We start from the raw sequence: 16,857 nt of genomic DNA, 5'->3' as shown, positions 1-16,857 counted from the left end.
TTTTAAACTGTACATCTTAAACTTACTCAATAGAGTATCATTCTTTCAGAGCAGAACGATTAGAAATCGAATAACTATCCAAGATCTAATAGCCATGCAATGAGAATCTGATGATTAGGTATGACAAAAAAAATACAACATGCATCATACATTCATACTTACTCAAATACCATATACCTAATGATAACATAAATTGAATATTGGAATACAATTTTAGCAACTATAAACGAAATTGATAACAAATTAGGATGGAACTATGTTAAATGTAAAAAGTATCAGAAGAAAGCATATAAAAAAAAGAAACAACTACATTTGTGGCACATGTAATCAAACACCACAATATTTAACAATAAGGTAACTCTATATACTTTTCATAATCTCATCTATCAAATTATTAGTTGCTAACCCAATACTTATTTTAGGTTCAGAATTCAATTAAAGGTTTCAGATCAAAGTGTTACAACAACTTTGTACTATTTGATGGCGACGCAAAAAACTTATTGGGCACAACTCCTTCAAATCTAATGACATTTCAGAAAAATAATGACATTGAAGCACCACCCCATCAAGAGATTAAGAAGAAAGAAAACCCTACAAATTCAAGACACATCTTCAGAAAAAGAACATACATACAAAGATGGAACCAAATAACACAATAGAAAGTGTATCAAACTCAACAATTCATAAAGAACATGTCTTCGCAAGAACCTACGATAAAAAGAAGAAAGCAGCAACTCTAACAACTAACAAAAAAAAGAGGACGAACGCCACATAAGATGACTAAGTCCATCAACTAAAACAAATGCAAAAATAAAACTACCAAATAAAGATGTCACTTTGTACAATTCCAATATCCAAATCTTTTGTACTACAAATTATTTAAAAAAAAACTTTTTAAATTTAACTTTAATTTACACATATTTAATTTATTTCTATAAATATAACAATTTTTAATATTTATTATATACTATCATTAATTTACTCCCGCGCGATAGCGTGTCTCATTATAGTGATTACATAAATATTCATTTCCATAATAAACCAGTGATTAGTAAGTGCTAAGTACTAACTAAATTTGAAAGGTCAAGCCCGCCAAATAAGGATTAAAAATAAAAATAAAAAATAAAAATAAATTCCGGAAACAAATGATGTTTTATTATTACTCCATTGCGATAGTGAGTGCACGCAAGATTCGACTCCCAATAACATCGAATCCACGCTGCTCTCTCTACTCAACTGGGGAACCGCGCCTCCGCCCGCTCTCGTCCCCGTCGGACGTCTGCCATGGCAGCCTCTTCCGCCGGAAATCCGCCGACCTCCTCCCTTTCCTCATCCGCAGCATTATCTCGCGAGAAATTGAATTTCTCGGCGGATTTTCCCGCGCGAATCGTACTCTCCTCCGATCAGCTGAAACACTGTACGGAAGCGCTCTCGTTCTTCAAGGAGAAGCTCCACACTCCTCAGAGGATAGCTCAAGAGTTTGCTCGCTTGCAGGTTAGGTTACAACTTTTTCTTTTCAATTTTTGTTTTCACTTTTTTTTGTTTCTAATTTATGATTATTGTTCATACGTTGTTTTCTTTCCTTTTTTTTGGCGCTATTCTTGTATTCTGTGATGTTGAATCTTTCTCAGGCAAATAGGATAACGCAAGTGAGATGAGGAGAAGATGCACTGTGGCTCTCGATGCTGTCAATTTGAACAAAAATCGATATACTGATGTGTTGCCATGTAAAATATTAATCTTCTCTTTCCATGGCATACTTAGATTAAATCTTGTGCTTGAAATTCATCATTTGAGTAAAATTGAAGTTGCAACTTGCTATTTAAAATTACAACCTTGATCTTGTGGAGTTTTGCAATTTATTTGTTTAATTTTTTGTGTTTGGTTCAGTTGACAATAACATGGTTGTTCTCAAGTCTAGCACGGATTATAGGCCTGAAGCACAGGGATATATCAATGCAAGCTGCATATCTGTAGGCATTTCCTTATTATTATTATTTTGAATTTCTTTTATTGTGATTATATGGTCTGAAAATTAAAGCTGTGGAAGGAGCTTTGGAGATGAAATTCATGATGCTGACAATTGCATTTCGTTTTCATCTTAAATGCAGGCCTCTTTGCCCGGAAATGTGTCGCAATTTATAGCCACACAAGGGCCGTTGCCTCACACATATGAGGATTTCTGGGAAATGGTAATCCAATATCATTGCCCTGCAATTGTGATGCTTACTAAGTTGGTCGACAATTACAAGGTTCTTGATTCCGTAATGGTCATGATCACTTTTTTGCTATTGTCTATATACATTTGTTTTAAGAAAAAAGAAAATTGATGTGTATAATTTTCTTATTATAGACGATAAAGTGTGGAGATTACTTTCAAGCTGAGGATGGACCTAGAGAATGTGGTAATATCTCTATTATCAGTAAATGGATAAAATCTACTGAAACTTCACTGGTGTTGCGCCATTTGGAAGTAAACCATAAAGAGGTGAGTTGATCTTCTTCTTCTTCTGTGAAGAATGATTCAAGAAAAAAGCCATCAATGAATTGTAAATTTCCAATCTCATAACATGTTTGAGAGGGAATGCCCTTTTAAAAGATCATAAACAAAATAGTGGCCAAATGTTTACTTTCTATTCAAACTAGTTGTTACTTTTGTAAATTGTTTTGATTATATACTATCTTTGAAGGAAACTAAACACCAAAGGCTGGTTTGTTTTAGGCTGGCAAAGCATATTGCATCAACAAATATCAGCTTATACCGTTCAACTCAAGCTCGATATATGAAATCTTGTTTGTGGAACATAGACTATTTTTTCCTTATAATATATTTGTACTTAATATATTTTCAAGAAGAAAATCATAAGTTAATGTCTCAATTTTGGAAGTCTCTCAGTGTCTCTCCACCATGAAGTTGCATAGCATTGTGGTTCATATTAAACTTTGGATGATATTGTTTCAGGCCGAAGATACACCGTTATCTGTTTTGCACATTCAGTATCCTGAATGGCCAGACCATGGAGTTCCAAGAGATACATCTGCTGTTCGTGAGATTTTTAGAAGATTGCACCATTTACCGGCAAACCTTGGCCCAATAGTGGTGCACTGCAGGTTCATCCCATTCTTTGCTTCTTTAATTATTTGTAATTTTGACGACAATGGCAATAAATCATATGCATATATGTCTGAGACAAACTCAATCGTCCAGTGCAGGCATTGGTAGAACTGGAACATACTGCACAATTCACAACACAATTCAGAGAATACTTGCTGGTGATATGTCCGCTTTAGATATCTCAAGTACAATAGCTATATTCAGGTCCCAACGAATTGGAATGGTTCAGACCCAGGTACCTTGCTTTGCTGCTTTAATTTTTTAATTACCATTATTGAATGAACTAATATTGCATGAGATGGCATGTATTTGGTTGGATCACATGTTGGCTTGTTAGAAGAAGAGGAAGAGTCACTTATTATTTCGGATTCCCTTTGCATTCATTTAAAATTTTTTTGAATGTATAAAAATCAACACGGCAACACAAACTAGACAATAGTGTCAATCCGTAGCATGTGGTTACCCTCTACCATTTAACATTTCTTCACTTGTTCAGCCTACTTGTTATCATATACTTCTGTGTGCTAACACATAATTCAAAGTTTTTTTTTTGGTTCCTTCTCTGTTTTCGTTTTGTTTTCCCTAAAACCATAACATATATTTTAAACAATAACTTATTAAATGGTCATATATTTACTGTAATATATTTGTTAAATTGAATGCATTCTAATTATTTTAGCCACAAGTATATATATATATATATTTTAAATGTGTATAACATAATTATTATATTTATATATTATTTATATATTTTTATAATAAGAAAGGAGAAACGGATAGCTTTTTATGATAAGAAAACAACCAAACTGGGGATATTAGTATTCTTAAATTTAAGAATGTTAGAATGTTTTATAGTCTTTTATATAATGAATGCTATATATATATATATATATATATATATATATATATATATATATATGTCTTTTCAATAAAACTTTTTACATTTTTTTGACAGAATAAAACTTTTACATTGATAGGGTATTATTTTTCAACATTTTTTTTAAGTAAAATAAAAGATTTGTCATATTCTAGCTTAGCATACGTATGATGTGACATGTGATGATACAAATCTTTAGCTTTTGGACCACCTCCATCTGCCCCTGGCTGCAACTTGCACGTAAATAGGATAAAAAGTTAGGGAAGGGTGCTGTAATAAGTTGAAAGTTTGGAGGAATTTTATTGTGCTAAATTGGGAATAATTTATTATTTTCTAAATGCATACACCCTCGTCACAAATGAAATGTCAAAGACTGGAATTTCTTGTAACTTACAAGCCGTGCACGTGATAAGATTGAAATTATAATTTTAAAATTTTTTTTGTTAAGATTAATTTAAATTATAATAATTTGATTAATAAAAATATAATATATTATATATTATTTGTTTTTTTTAATTTAGTATTAAATGTATTAACTCTAAAATAGTTATTAATTAGTTGTAGTAATTTATTTTTTTCAATAAATTAAACATATATACTCAATGTGACCATAAATAATCTAGTAATACTTAGACTCATCAATAAATTTTTATATATTGTTTTACTGTCGAGTAAAAACATATCAAAATCAGCTCAAAATAAATAATAAATTATTAGAGAATTTTAATGCACAAAATTTTTTAATCAATAATAAATAATTTAAACCCACTAAAAATAACTCAACACTTTTCTTTGATATCTGCAAAACATATATCTGAAATAATATTATATTAATGTTAGTATACAGTTTTACAATCATCGACCGTATTTACTATACGTGACTCTTAAAAGTTATTCTACATACGTGTGCAATCGAAAGATAAATTACTAGACTTTATTTTATTTTTCTAAATTACTATAATTATGTATTATTCATTAAATACTACTTGTAATATAATTGTAATATTGTAATATAATTATAATAAAGATATTTTCCTAAAATAAATTTAGAAGAGAGAACAGTGCTTTCATTTTGGAGGAAAAATGAATTCATGAGAAATTGACACTTCACTTTTATTAGTTGATAATGTATTAAATATTAATTTTATATAATTATAATAAAGATATTTTCCTAAATTAGTATAATCATGCATTATTCGTTAAATGTCAATTGTAATATAATTATAACAAAGATATTTTTCTAAAATAAATTTAGAAGAGAAAATGGTGATTTTATTTTAGAGAAAAATGAATTAATGAGGAATTGACACCTCACTTTATTAGTTGGAGGAAAAATCCAGTTTTAATATATTTCTCGTTATTATATATTTTTCTATAATCATATATCCATTGTTTTTTTTCCTTCGTTTCACCATTTTGAACTTGGGTTTAACTTATCGTAGTTCTTACTTCCCAGTCATTCTATTAGATGTAGTTGATAACTATTGAAATTCTTTGATTAACATATAGGAGAAAAATATATTATTATATGATAGAATTAATATGAGTATATTTTGTTATTAAATACACAAAGTTAATGTAAAATAAAATTACACATAAAAAAGCAAAGAAAAATAGAAAATAAAATTAAAATAGCAAAAACGATAAAAAGATTATTTTTACAATTTTATTTTGTCATTTTTATGTATAGAAGATTAGAAAATAATAAACTTTTGACTAAATTAATTTTGTATTTGTTGTATTCAAATTAAATAAGTAATAAATTATATTATTTTAATTTATTCCTTAAATTTATATATCATAAAAATCAAATCAATATACATAATTTTAAATTGTGTGATACTTAAATATCTAATCAAATCAATTAGTTGATATAATTAATGCATCATAATGAATTGTATTTAATGAGTTAAACAAAATAAATTAAGAAACACTCTGAGAAACATGCTACGTTGACTCTATCATTAAATGTAAAAAATTGATTTTTATATAATAGAATCGATAATATAATAGACGGCGAGAAAGAGAACGATAAACATTTTAGATCCTGTGTTGTTTCATTTGTATGTTATAATGTGGCTATCACATTATTTTACTTATTTTATCCCATGGATCTTTTTGCAACTTTATTTTAGTATCAATAAAATTTCACTACCTTTTAGTAATAAATTAAAATCCAAAATAAAACTGAAAAAAAAGTAAAGAATATAAAATTATTGATTGAAATTTTATTTTATTTTTTGTTATTATAACAGAAATTTTTATTTAATATACTAATACCATACAAAATTAATCGTAAAAAAAGTATAAAATATAAATAAATATACTGAATTAAAAGATAAAATTATATTTGTTATCACATTTTTACTTTTAGCAGCATAATAGAATATCATATACTCAACATAATTTAAAATGTAAATTATAATTAATTATACTTTTTATTTTAAAATATTTAAAATTAATCTTAATATAAATAAAAATAATTTAATATATTAAATAAATTAATAGAATAATATAAGTTAACTATTTTTTGATTAATTTTGTTGTTTTTTTCTGACTACCTTTAAAATTACAATTTTTTTAAATTAGACTGTGAAATAAAATTAAAATTAGAGTTGTTGGTCTACACCATTAAAAAAAATAATACTATGCAATTACATTTGTACATATAACATGTTCCTAAATTTTTATATGCAAAACTTAAGATTTTGTATTTTTTTTGTTTATGCCATAAATAAGTATTATTTACAATGATTCATATTGATTTAAAAGCTTAAAAGCTTTTGTACGTATTAATTTTATATTTAATATTAAAACATAAAAATTTACTATGTTATTTTACTATTAATGTATGTAGTATTACATTATAAAATATAAAAATTAAAATAATTATTATATAGCTTAGATGGATTGAACTAAATATAAACATATAAAATAGAATTGTATTATTAAATTTTAGTAATTTTAATTAGTTAATAATATAAAATAAGATAGAAGTGACTATTTATAATTGAATAGTTTTGGTTGATTAGACTAAAAAAATCGAAAAACACTCTAAATAAAAAGCCAAATTAATTTTAATATTAAATTCATTAATACGATTTTAATTTTATATAATTGTTAGATAATAAATTAGTAAAAGCAAATGGAAGGATGACTTTAATTAGTATTTGATAAAATATTCATTTAGAATAATTAAAAAAAAAGTAAAAGTATGATAAAAAAATAAAAATAAATATATTTTATGAGTTGAGTCTCAAATTTAGATTCATGTACCACAGAAAAACACTATATATAGACTTTAGTAAAACAAAAATAAATATGTAAATTATTTATTATTAAGGTAATTTTTTATCATATACGGTGATTACCATCATATATTAATTTTGTTAAAATTATATAATTTTTCATAATATGATTAGAATCATTATCTTCTATCATAATCAGAGAAATTCCGGACAATGAATAAAAATATTATACCTGATATACACAAATTGAAATAGAAATATATGTCTTAAAATTTAGAAATATAAATTCTATTATATCTTCCTAAATAAACCTAAACAATGTCTGAGATATTAACAAAAAGATGTGTAGAGACCACTATAGTATTTAAAGTTATATCTTAGAGATTATAATGGTAAAATTGAGATATCAAATATGACATTGAGTAATAACTTGAATTTCGGAGATGATTATAAAAATTTACTCTAAAAATAAACTTTAAATTTTTAAAATTTTAGAATTTTTATGTATTTATTAAATAATAATAATAATAATAATAATAATAATAATAATAATAATAAGAATTTATTTATCATTTTATCAAAATTTGACTAAAAAATCGATATATATAACAAAATAAACTATTAAAAATTAATTTGACAATTAAAATTTGTTGAATATTAAGTTGTCTAACTAAAAAATATTTGAAAATTGAGTTGGAATATTATTGCTAATCTTTTAATAAAATTTAACATAAAAATAAAGTCATTTTAATAAATTGTTAGTATAAAATAGTTTTATATGTATATTTAATTATGTAATACCATATTAACAAAAATAATTATATTTTATATTAGTCACATGAATAGTTAAGAGACAAGAACGAATATGACGAGACAATTTTATATTAAAATTAAGCTAAAAAATTAATGTCTAATTAAATAGAAATTATAAATTAATTTAATAATTTTTTTGGGTTAACCATTGATCTAATAATTAAAACTTGATAAAATGTAGATTGTTAAATTGCACTGTTTTTATTTAAGGGATAAAGTAATAAAAAAAATTAAATTGAATAAATAAAATAAGAGAAGCAGCTCTTTCCTCGTTTAGCTGATTACCACCCTAAACCCTAAGCGATAAAAATGACGACCACCACCGCCGCAGCCGCCGCAGCCTCATCGGAAGCTCAGCTGCTGACCACCATCCTCACCAGCCACCGTGACCCCCACACCGCGCTCAAACCCTTAATCCAAAATCTCACCCTCCCCTCGGTGCTTTCCGTCCTCTCCTCCACCCAACTCCACCGCTCCCACTCCGCTACCCTCCTCTCCTTCTTCCACATCCTCCGCCACTCTCCCCACCCTTCTCTCTCCTCCTCCCCTGAGCCCCTCCTCGCCCTCCTCCCCGGCCTCCTCGTCCATCGCCGCTACTCCTCCGCCCGTTCCCTCCTCCTCAACTTCATCTCCTCCGACCACCCCCGCCACTCCCTCCACCAGCTCCTCCTCCGCCGCCCCCGTCTCCCGCAGCCACTCCTCGACACCTCCCTCTCCGCCTATGCCCTCTCCGACCACCCCGACCTCGCCTTCCAGCTCTTCAACAAGATGAAGCGCCTCCGCATTAAACCCAACCTCCTCACCTGCCACTCCCTCCTCTCCTCCCTCGTCCGCCGCAACCCTCATTCCTCCCACTCCATTCACCTCTCCAAACAAGTCTTTAACGATTCCCTTAAGCTCGGTATAACCCCAAACACCACCACCTTCAACATCTTGATCCATGGTTCTTGTCTTGATAATAATTTTAATGATGCTCTTAGCTTCATGAACCAAATGACTGATTTTGCTTGTTCTCCTGATAACATCACTTACAATACTATTCTTGATGCATTGTGTAGGAAGGGCCAATTGAGTAAGGTTAGGGAGGTTTTGCTAGAGATGAAAGGTAGCGGGGTTTCCCCAAATAGGAACACATATAATATCTTGGTTCATGGCTATTGTAAGTTGAGGTGGTTGAAGGAGGCTGCCGAGGTTGTCGAGTTGATGAGAGCGAACAACATGGTACCGGATATTTGGACTTATAATACAATCATGAGGGGTTTGTGCGACGAGGGGAAGGTCAAGGAGGCAATTAGCCTAAGGGATGAGATGGAGAGCCTGAGGGTGATGCCGGATGAGGTTACCTACAATACTCTGATTGACGGGTGTTTTCAATGGCGGGGGAGTGTGGAGGCATTCAAGTTGGTTGAGGAAATGAAGGGAAAGGGAGTCAAGCCGAACACGGTGACTCACAATATAATGGTGAAGTGGTATTGTAAGGAAGGTAAGATGGATGAAGCCGGCTGTGTCGTGGCAAAGATGGTGGAGAGTGGGTTTTCACCGGACTGTTTTACTTATAATACTATCATCAATGGTTATTGTAAAGCAGGAAATCTGGGAGAAGCTTTTAAGATGATGGATGAAATGGGGAGGAAAGGTTTAAAGATGGATACTTTTACTCTGAACACTATAGTGCACAGATTGTGCGTGGAGAAGCTGCTCAAAGAGGCATACGAGTTGACTGTGAAGGCTGCAAAGCGAGGTTATATTCTCGATGAGGTAACCTATGGAACTCTAATCATGGGATACTTTAAAAATGAACAAACAAACAAAGCTCTGAAGCTTTGGGATGAGATGAAGGAGAAGGGGATCATTCCTAGTGTTGTCACTTATAACACTATAATTAGGGGGTTGTGCCATTCTTTAAAAACTGATCAGGCTGTAGATAAATTGAATGAGCTTTTAGATAAAGGTTTGGCCCCCGATGAAGCTACGTGTAACATAATTATTCATGGTTACTGCTGGGAGGGAGCAGTGGAGAAAGCATTCTTGTTCTATAACAGAATGGTTGAGAACTCATTCAAGCCAGATGTTATTACATGTAACATTCTTCTTCGAGGGCTTTGCAAACATGGTATGTTCGAGAAGGCCTTTAATTTATTTAACACATGGATCATTAAAGGTAAGCCCGTTGATGCAGTTACGTACAACACGTTGATTTCCGTCCTTTGCAAAGAAGGGAAACTTGATGAAGCATTTGACCTCATGACTGAGATGGTGATGAAAAAATTGGGGCCGGACCGATATACTTATACTGCCATCATTGGTGCACTTACTCATGCTGGGAGAACTGAGGAAGCAAAGAAATTCATGTCAAAACTCCTAGAGACAAGTCCAAATATGATAAGTGAAGACACTTCACAAATGCTTGGTTCAGGCGACATGGATTACTCAGAACAGATAACTAATTTTTGTACTCAAGGGAAGTACAAAGAGGCAATGAAACTATTTCAAGAATCAGAGCAGAAAGGAGTTAGTTTGCATAAATCTGCGTATTTCAAATTAATGGATGGGCTATTGAAGAGGCGAAAAAGCATATCGAAGGCCTCCTTATCAGATTGACACAATAAATTCAAATTGGCATTTAGATTCCTGATGTTCATCATGTTGAACCCATTTTATTGGTGGTTTTGCTGTGATGACGATCCATTATTTCATGTAAGTATCCAATTTTCCAAGATTATATTAGATTTTGTGGCATTTGTAAACTGTGACTGTGTAATCAATATTTTTTTCCCTGGTAATTATTATGGATGGTATCCATAGTTAAAGGTTAGAGAAAGTTATTCATGTCCTCGAGATGTTTTATATGCTTTATTATCTGCACGAACAGAGTTGAATTTCTTCCAGCAGCAGATCTCATCCTGGTAAATTCAGATTCAGTGCGAATATTCTTTCAGTATTTTTGTTTTGTAAGATGGAAACTAATCTTATATATTAGTAACTGATCACAATCCAATGTAGGTGATGCAAAATGGAAAAATTACACAAGCTGGAAAATTTGAAGAGCTTCTAAAGCAAAACATAGGATTTGAAGTCTTAGTTGGTGCTCATAGTAAAGCTCTCGAGTCGATTCTCACTGTCGAAAACTCAAGCAGAACAGCTCAAAATCCCATAGCTGAAGCAGAATCCAACTCAAATGCGAAACTCATGCACAAAGAACAGCATGACACAGTGGAAGATAATCCACCAGAGAGAAAAGGAAATGAAGGAAAATTGGTTCAAGATGAAGAAAGAGAAACAGGAAGCATATCAAAAGAAGTATACTGGACTTATTTGACAACTGCGAAGGAGGAGCATTGGTTCCGGTTATAATCTTAGCACAATCTTCATTCCAGATACTTCAGATTGCAAGTAACTATTGGATGGCTTGGGTTTGTCCTACAAGTAGTGATGCTAAGCCTATATTTGACATGAATTTCATACTTCTTATTTACACGGTTCTTTCTGTTTCTGGCGTGCTATGTGTTCTGGTGCGAGCCTTGTTGGTTGCATACACCGGCCTTTGGACAGCACAGACATTTTTCACAAGCATGCTGCATAGTGTGCTTAGAGCTCCAATGTCATTCTTTGATTCAACACCAACTGGAAGAATCTTGGACAGGGTAAACATTCATAGCAATCTATTTGTGTTTTTATTTTAGCACAATCACATTTCTTTAACTGTCTCAGGATAGAAATATAGATACACCAAACTATTTGAAGAAGTATCTAAGGACTAATTAGAGTTAAGTGAAATGGAAGGTTAATAACAACTATTTTCTTTTCCATTTTCAGGTCTCTACAGATCAAAGTATTCTAGATTTGGAGATGGCAACCAAATTAGGATGGCGTGCTTTCTCTGTAATACAAATTCTGGGAACTATTGCAGTGATGTCTCAGGTGGCATGGCAAGTTTTCGCCATTTTCATTCCGGTAACTGCAGTCTGCATATGGTATCAAGTATGTCATCCTTTCTCTCCTTCTTCATGTTCCTATGTCATCATCATTACTAGTTAAAACAACATTGATTGTTGCAATTTTTGTGAAGCACATTATCAAGGTTTAGTTATTATGAAAGTCTATAGTTCACTCAATTTTCAATTCAGTCTCTATTGCTTAATTTGCAATTAGATTCTCTATACCTTAATTTACAATATAAGAACCTAATTGAAATTTTTATACAATAAAAGGACTTGATTACAATGAAAATTTAGTAAAACTATTATAATTTCAAGAATAATTAAACCAATAATCAAATAGGCTATAGTTATGAATGTAAGTTACCAATTATCTTTGATATACTAATTGAAGTTGAATCTTGTTTATCTCAGAGATATTACACACCAACAGCAAGAGAACTGGCTCGCTTAGCACAGATACAAATTGCACCAATCCTCCACCATTTTGCAGAATCTTTAGCCGGAGCGGCGTCGATACGAGCTTTCGATCAAGAAGGCAGATTCATACATACAAATCTTGATCTTGTGGATGGCCATGCAAGGCCATGGTTTCATAATGTGTCTGCAATGGAATGGCTTTCTTTCAGATTGAACATACTTTCAAATTTTGTTTTTGCCTTCTCACTTGTTATGCTTGTGAGCCTCCCTGAAGGAATAATCAATCCAAGTGAGTACAACTCTAATAATGTAATTCATGTTCTATATCATGTTATCAAGTAATTTTTCTCAGATATTTATTAAATCACACACTAATATTTTCCTTTTCTTTTCTGCATTGGATCTATTACAGGTATTGCAGGGTTGGCAGTAACATATGGGATCAATTTGAATGTGTTGCAAGCTCAAGTTATATGGAACATATGCAATGCTGAAAACAAGATGATCTCAGTTGAAAGAATTCTGCAATACAGAAATATAGCAAGTGAGGCATCACTTGTCATTTAGGACAGCAGGCTGCCGAGCAACTGGCCGGCGACCGGAACAATATGTTTCACAAATTTAGAGGTTAGTGATGAAATCTGAATCATGGATACTCAAAAGTATCATACTTTATGCAGGGTCCGAGAAAAGACTAGTTATGTAAGCAGCATAACCTGATAAGTGCATAAGTTGTTTTTTTCACAAGTTGAATTCATGACCATATTAAGATCACAGGGAGATGACTCAACCATTGCTCAAAATAACTTTCTAATTTCATGTTTATTTTTTCATGAGATATCAAATCTTGTAGTTAAAGTAACTAGAGTGTTGCTTTAATAAAAATTATAGATCTATTCTCACACTGCAATCCATTATGGAAAAGACATGTTAGGGGATCTGAACAGAGTCCACTTGTTTTTTATTGTTTTAAATGATAATAAGAGCAAACTACCATTTGGAATAAGGTGCGTTCTGTTTTAGCAGGATTTCTTGAAGGATCAGAAGGTCCTTGGTTCTTATCCAATCTGTTGCCTACCCAGCATGGTCCGTGTACTGAATTTCACCTTGTTTGTTCATAAATACAATCGTCAGTCCGTCTGATTTTATTTTGTGTAGCCACAAAAATACTGTATTCTGCTTTTCATGTTCGACTGGATCATTTTATTTTAGCTGTCTTCTATATGGTTGACTTAATTTTTCTATTTTTAACATCGCGTCTGTCAAAGTTTTACTTTTTGTTTTTTCATTAAATCTTGCTTCTCCTTGTGGTAGGATTTAGGGTGCCTCTAATTTGAGCGAAAGTAATTATTTTACCGTGAACTTTCTCATTCTTAGAATATCATCCTATTCGTCTTCTCTGTGATTGTCATGAGCTCCGAAAAAAATACACTACTTGATTCCTACATCGATGTTGTGGTTGCACCAGTACCACTGGATTTACCAGATGTCTAAATTAGGGCCAACTTCCTTCTTTGTGGACTAATGGTGGCACTCTAATCGGCAGATTGCATATGAATTTGTAACAGAACAGAAAAGAGAGAGATTTGTTCAAATGTATTAATACCCTGAACTGTTTATTGGAAGATAGTTCAGAGTTTTGGAGAGAAATGTGATAGTGGATTTAGATTTAGGAGGAAAAAGGGTGTCTTATTGGAGACTTTCTCACTGATTGTCAATACAATAAGATTATATCCCCCCCCCCCCCTTCTCCCCCTTTTCCTCCTCTCCAAATTAAAATGCGAAGCTTCTAAATGGATTAGATTACTGTCAATATAAAAATATAAGATAAATTTGCCTTCACAATTACATTTTGAATCTCTGGCTAATAGACTTCCTAGGTTTTCACCATGTCAGGAACTGTAGCATTGTTAGTGTCAGAAGTTTTGAAAATGATCTGTTTGGATTCATGCCATTAAGTGATCTTAAGATGATTAAAGTCAAAATGTTCAAGGAAAAAAAAACTCAACCAAAAAAAAAAAAACTCTTAATTACTTAATTAGTGAATAAGCATGTTAAAGTGTATTTTTTATTCGAGGATCCTAATTCTTTCATTTATTTGTAGGATAACAGGTTTGGGTTGCCTACAATGAATCTGCATGACTTTTATGCAATACTGTGGACAACTCCGTCAACATCTGTCGGGTTAGTTCACATGATTTTTTTTTTCGCTTGTTGCTTGGTGATTAGAACCAAACATCATTTGTGTTTTTTTCCTTCTTCGGTAGGGGCTGGGGGGCTGGGGGGTAGGGGGAAAAATCACCCTTAATCACTTTCGTTTTTTTTTCAAGTATACTCTGAGTCTCTGATATGGGGATATCAAAATTTGGTCCTTCCTCCAAAAGTAATGTATTATGTATGGTTAAAGAGATGCATTGTCTCTCTCCATCTTTCATATGGCTTTTTCTTTTCAGTGTTTATGAAATCAAGGTCTCTCCTGCAAAAGTAAATGTGTTTTTAAAAGGTTGCATCCTTTTATCTTCAATCTTTCTTATAGTTTTCTCTCTTTTTTTTGTTTACACCTCACTTTTTATTACCGAACCCAAAAAAAAAGGGAATTCTATCCAAGGGGTGAAAATAAGCTAGGTTGTGTTAAACAGGCCTCTTGATTTCAAATAGATGGCTTAGGCCTTGCCTATATGCTTAATATAGGGCCTTTTTTAAAGCCTAGAGTGATCATTTTTAAGATCAGGTATTGACCTAAAAGTCTATTAAAAGATCTAAGACCTTCAAACAAATTTACAATTTCAACATTTAACTTTCTAAATCAAATAAATAATGCATTATATATGAGTATAAGAATACTAATATAATATGGGAAAAATTTTAAGTGTACCAGGAATACCGATGTTCCAGTTGTTTTAACCGTTGATTTCAATTAATATATATTTTATATATTTTTTATAATTCAGATCAACGGTCAAAACAACTGGAACACCAATGTTTCTGGTACACTTGAAACTCTTCCTATAATATGCATTATTTAGTTATACAAGTTGGCATGCAAAAGCCTAAAAAAGGCTTTGAGGCTTTGTAAAAAGTGGTTACCTTGGTGTCTAACATGTTTTATAATGAATTAGAATCTAGTCCAAACTAGGACAAGGACCTATTTGAGTGCATGGACCAAACTATAGGACAATCCCCGTCAGCATTCATATGGAAAAAGGGTTATGTCTTTTGTTTTTTATGATCTTTAGGACCATGTCTCAGTAAATAATAACTGTATTTTTGGGCCTCTTATAATAATTTGATCAGTAAGAACTTTTTATAGTTGAAGATCTTCATTTTCTTTTAGTTCTTTCTGGCAATTATGTATCTGAGTTGTGCACTAAAAGTTGAGACTGCTCCAACCTTGAGTTGCATATTAATGTATAACCAACAATTCTGGCAATTTACTCTGGCGAATGACAGTAATTTACTGTTTGAATCAGCGCTTGGTCCTACATCGCTTGGCAGCTGTTCCAGATTCCTCTGTCTAGCTACCTTGTTTAATATGGTGACAAGGAAGTGTATACAACTTGTATATTTTGAAGTTTGATTTTTTTTGGGAGAATAGTTTCTCTGTTGAGAAGTTAGTTGGATATGGTACAGCAGCAGATAATTTTATCGCCGCCACTGCCCGCCGATCCCTTTGCCATAAGGGTGAGCAGAAGCATCAAGGGTCATCTTATCCAATGTTGTACTACCACTTTACTGATCATAGTTTGCTTAGAACTTTAATAATTTTGAACAGCAGGCCAGAAAGCAAATTAAGGGCCCTTGTTTGTCTTTATGAGGTGACATAGCAATGGTGGTTATGAGCTAAAAGGCAAGTAAGGTCCATCTTGTTTTGTCCTTGAAAATATGACCATGGATTCTCGTATTTACTTCCATTGATATTCATAGGGTAAAGCACAAGAACACAGAATGAAGAGGTTATACATGATTATGTGAAAGATCAAAGAATTCCATCTTTGTAATTTAGGCATCATGATCTGTACTTCATTCTTGTTACATATGCTCAATTAAGAGCATTAAGTTTTGGTTGAGCAATGAAAACCAATGCTGGCAGGAAGAAGCAGAAACCATTGATAACTGAGGATCTACTAAGATTGATATTAAAAAAGTTGGAGTAATTACCCAAATTGGTTTTCAATGATACTTTATTCTAACTAACATATTTTGCAAAATGTGAAGCAAATGAGCCGAGAGAGTTGACACATGGTAAAGTCCGGAATATATTGTATTAGTTGAATCTAAGTCTGAATTACACCAAAATTTATTATAAAAGACAGATAAAAACTATAATTGTAACTGAAAGTGTTTATCATAGTAATTGATTTACTGCAGAGCATAAACTAAAACTAACCCTAAAATTAAGCTAATGCTAAATCAGATCCTAATTAATTTTGTTCTCTAACAACATGT

The 16,857-nt window shown here is 31.8% G+C and overlaps 2 protein-coding genes and 1 pseudogene across 6 annotated transcripts; all 3 read left to right on the top strand.

Moving 5' to 3' along the window:
• Nucleotides 1-1,182: 1,182 nt before the first annotated feature.
• LOC107617998 (protein-tyrosine-phosphatase PTP1-like) lies at nucleotides 1,183-16,420 on the top strand (annotated as a pseudogene). The gene is made up of 13 exons (XR_015900170.1): nucleotides 1,183-1,494; nucleotides 1,632-1,727; nucleotides 1,891-1,973; nucleotides 2,112-2,252; nucleotides 2,354-2,488; nucleotides 2,963-3,111; nucleotides 3,209-3,350; nucleotides 11,057-11,697; nucleotides 11,870-12,034; nucleotides 12,406-12,700; nucleotides 12,824-13,038; nucleotides 14,516-14,595; nucleotides 15,882-16,420. The product of XR_015900170.1 is annotated as a protein-tyrosine-phosphatase PTP1-like (transcript).
• LOC148546762 (uncharacterized) lies at nucleotides 8,213-16,420 on the top strand. Of its 4 annotated transcripts, none has more exons than XM_088500586.1 (8): nucleotides 8,213-10,750; nucleotides 11,057-11,697; nucleotides 11,870-12,034; nucleotides 12,406-12,700; nucleotides 12,824-13,038; nucleotides 13,438-13,497; nucleotides 14,524-14,595; nucleotides 15,882-16,420. In XM_088500586.1, exon 1 carries the CDS (start codon nucleotides 8,363-8,365, stop codon nucleotides 10,652-10,654), a length of 2,292 nt encoding a protein of 763 aa, XP_088356712.1. In that variant the 5' UTR covers nucleotides 8,213-8,362; the 3' UTR covers nucleotides 10,655-10,750; nucleotides 11,057-11,697; nucleotides 11,870-12,034; nucleotides 12,406-12,700; nucleotides 12,824-13,038; nucleotides 13,438-13,497; nucleotides 14,524-14,595; nucleotides 15,882-16,420. The 4 variants fall into 4 exon arrangements, with proteins under 4 accessions (XP_088356712.1, XP_088356713.1, XP_088356714.1 ...); XM_088500587.1 differs by having other exon boundaries at nucleotides 14,516-14,595; XM_088500588.1 differs by lacking the exon at nucleotides 13,438-13,497.
• On the top strand, nucleotides 11,458-12,978 carry LOC148546763 (putative ABC transporter C family member 15). Its single transcript, XM_088499344.1, has 4 exons — nucleotides 11,458-11,697; nucleotides 11,870-12,034; nucleotides 12,406-12,700; nucleotides 12,824-12,978. The coding sequence occupies exons 1-4, from the start codon at nucleotides 11,458-11,460 to the stop codon at nucleotides 12,976-12,978; spliced, it is 855 nt and encodes a 284-aa protein (XP_088355470.1).
• Nucleotides 16,421-16,857: the final 437 nt, after the last annotated feature.

Source organism: Arachis ipaensis, chromosome B9, assembly GCF_059453495.1.
Source record: "Arachis ipaensis isolate K30076 ecotype BB chromosome B9, ASM5945349v1, whole genome shotgun sequence".
In the NCBI taxonomy this organism is placed as follows: domain Eukaryota; kingdom Viridiplantae; phylum Streptophyta; class Magnoliopsida; order Fabales; family Fabaceae; genus Arachis; species Arachis ipaensis.
The sequence above is the reverse complement of the archived record's forward strand: the minus strand, read 5'-3'. Positions and strand labels throughout refer to the sequence as shown.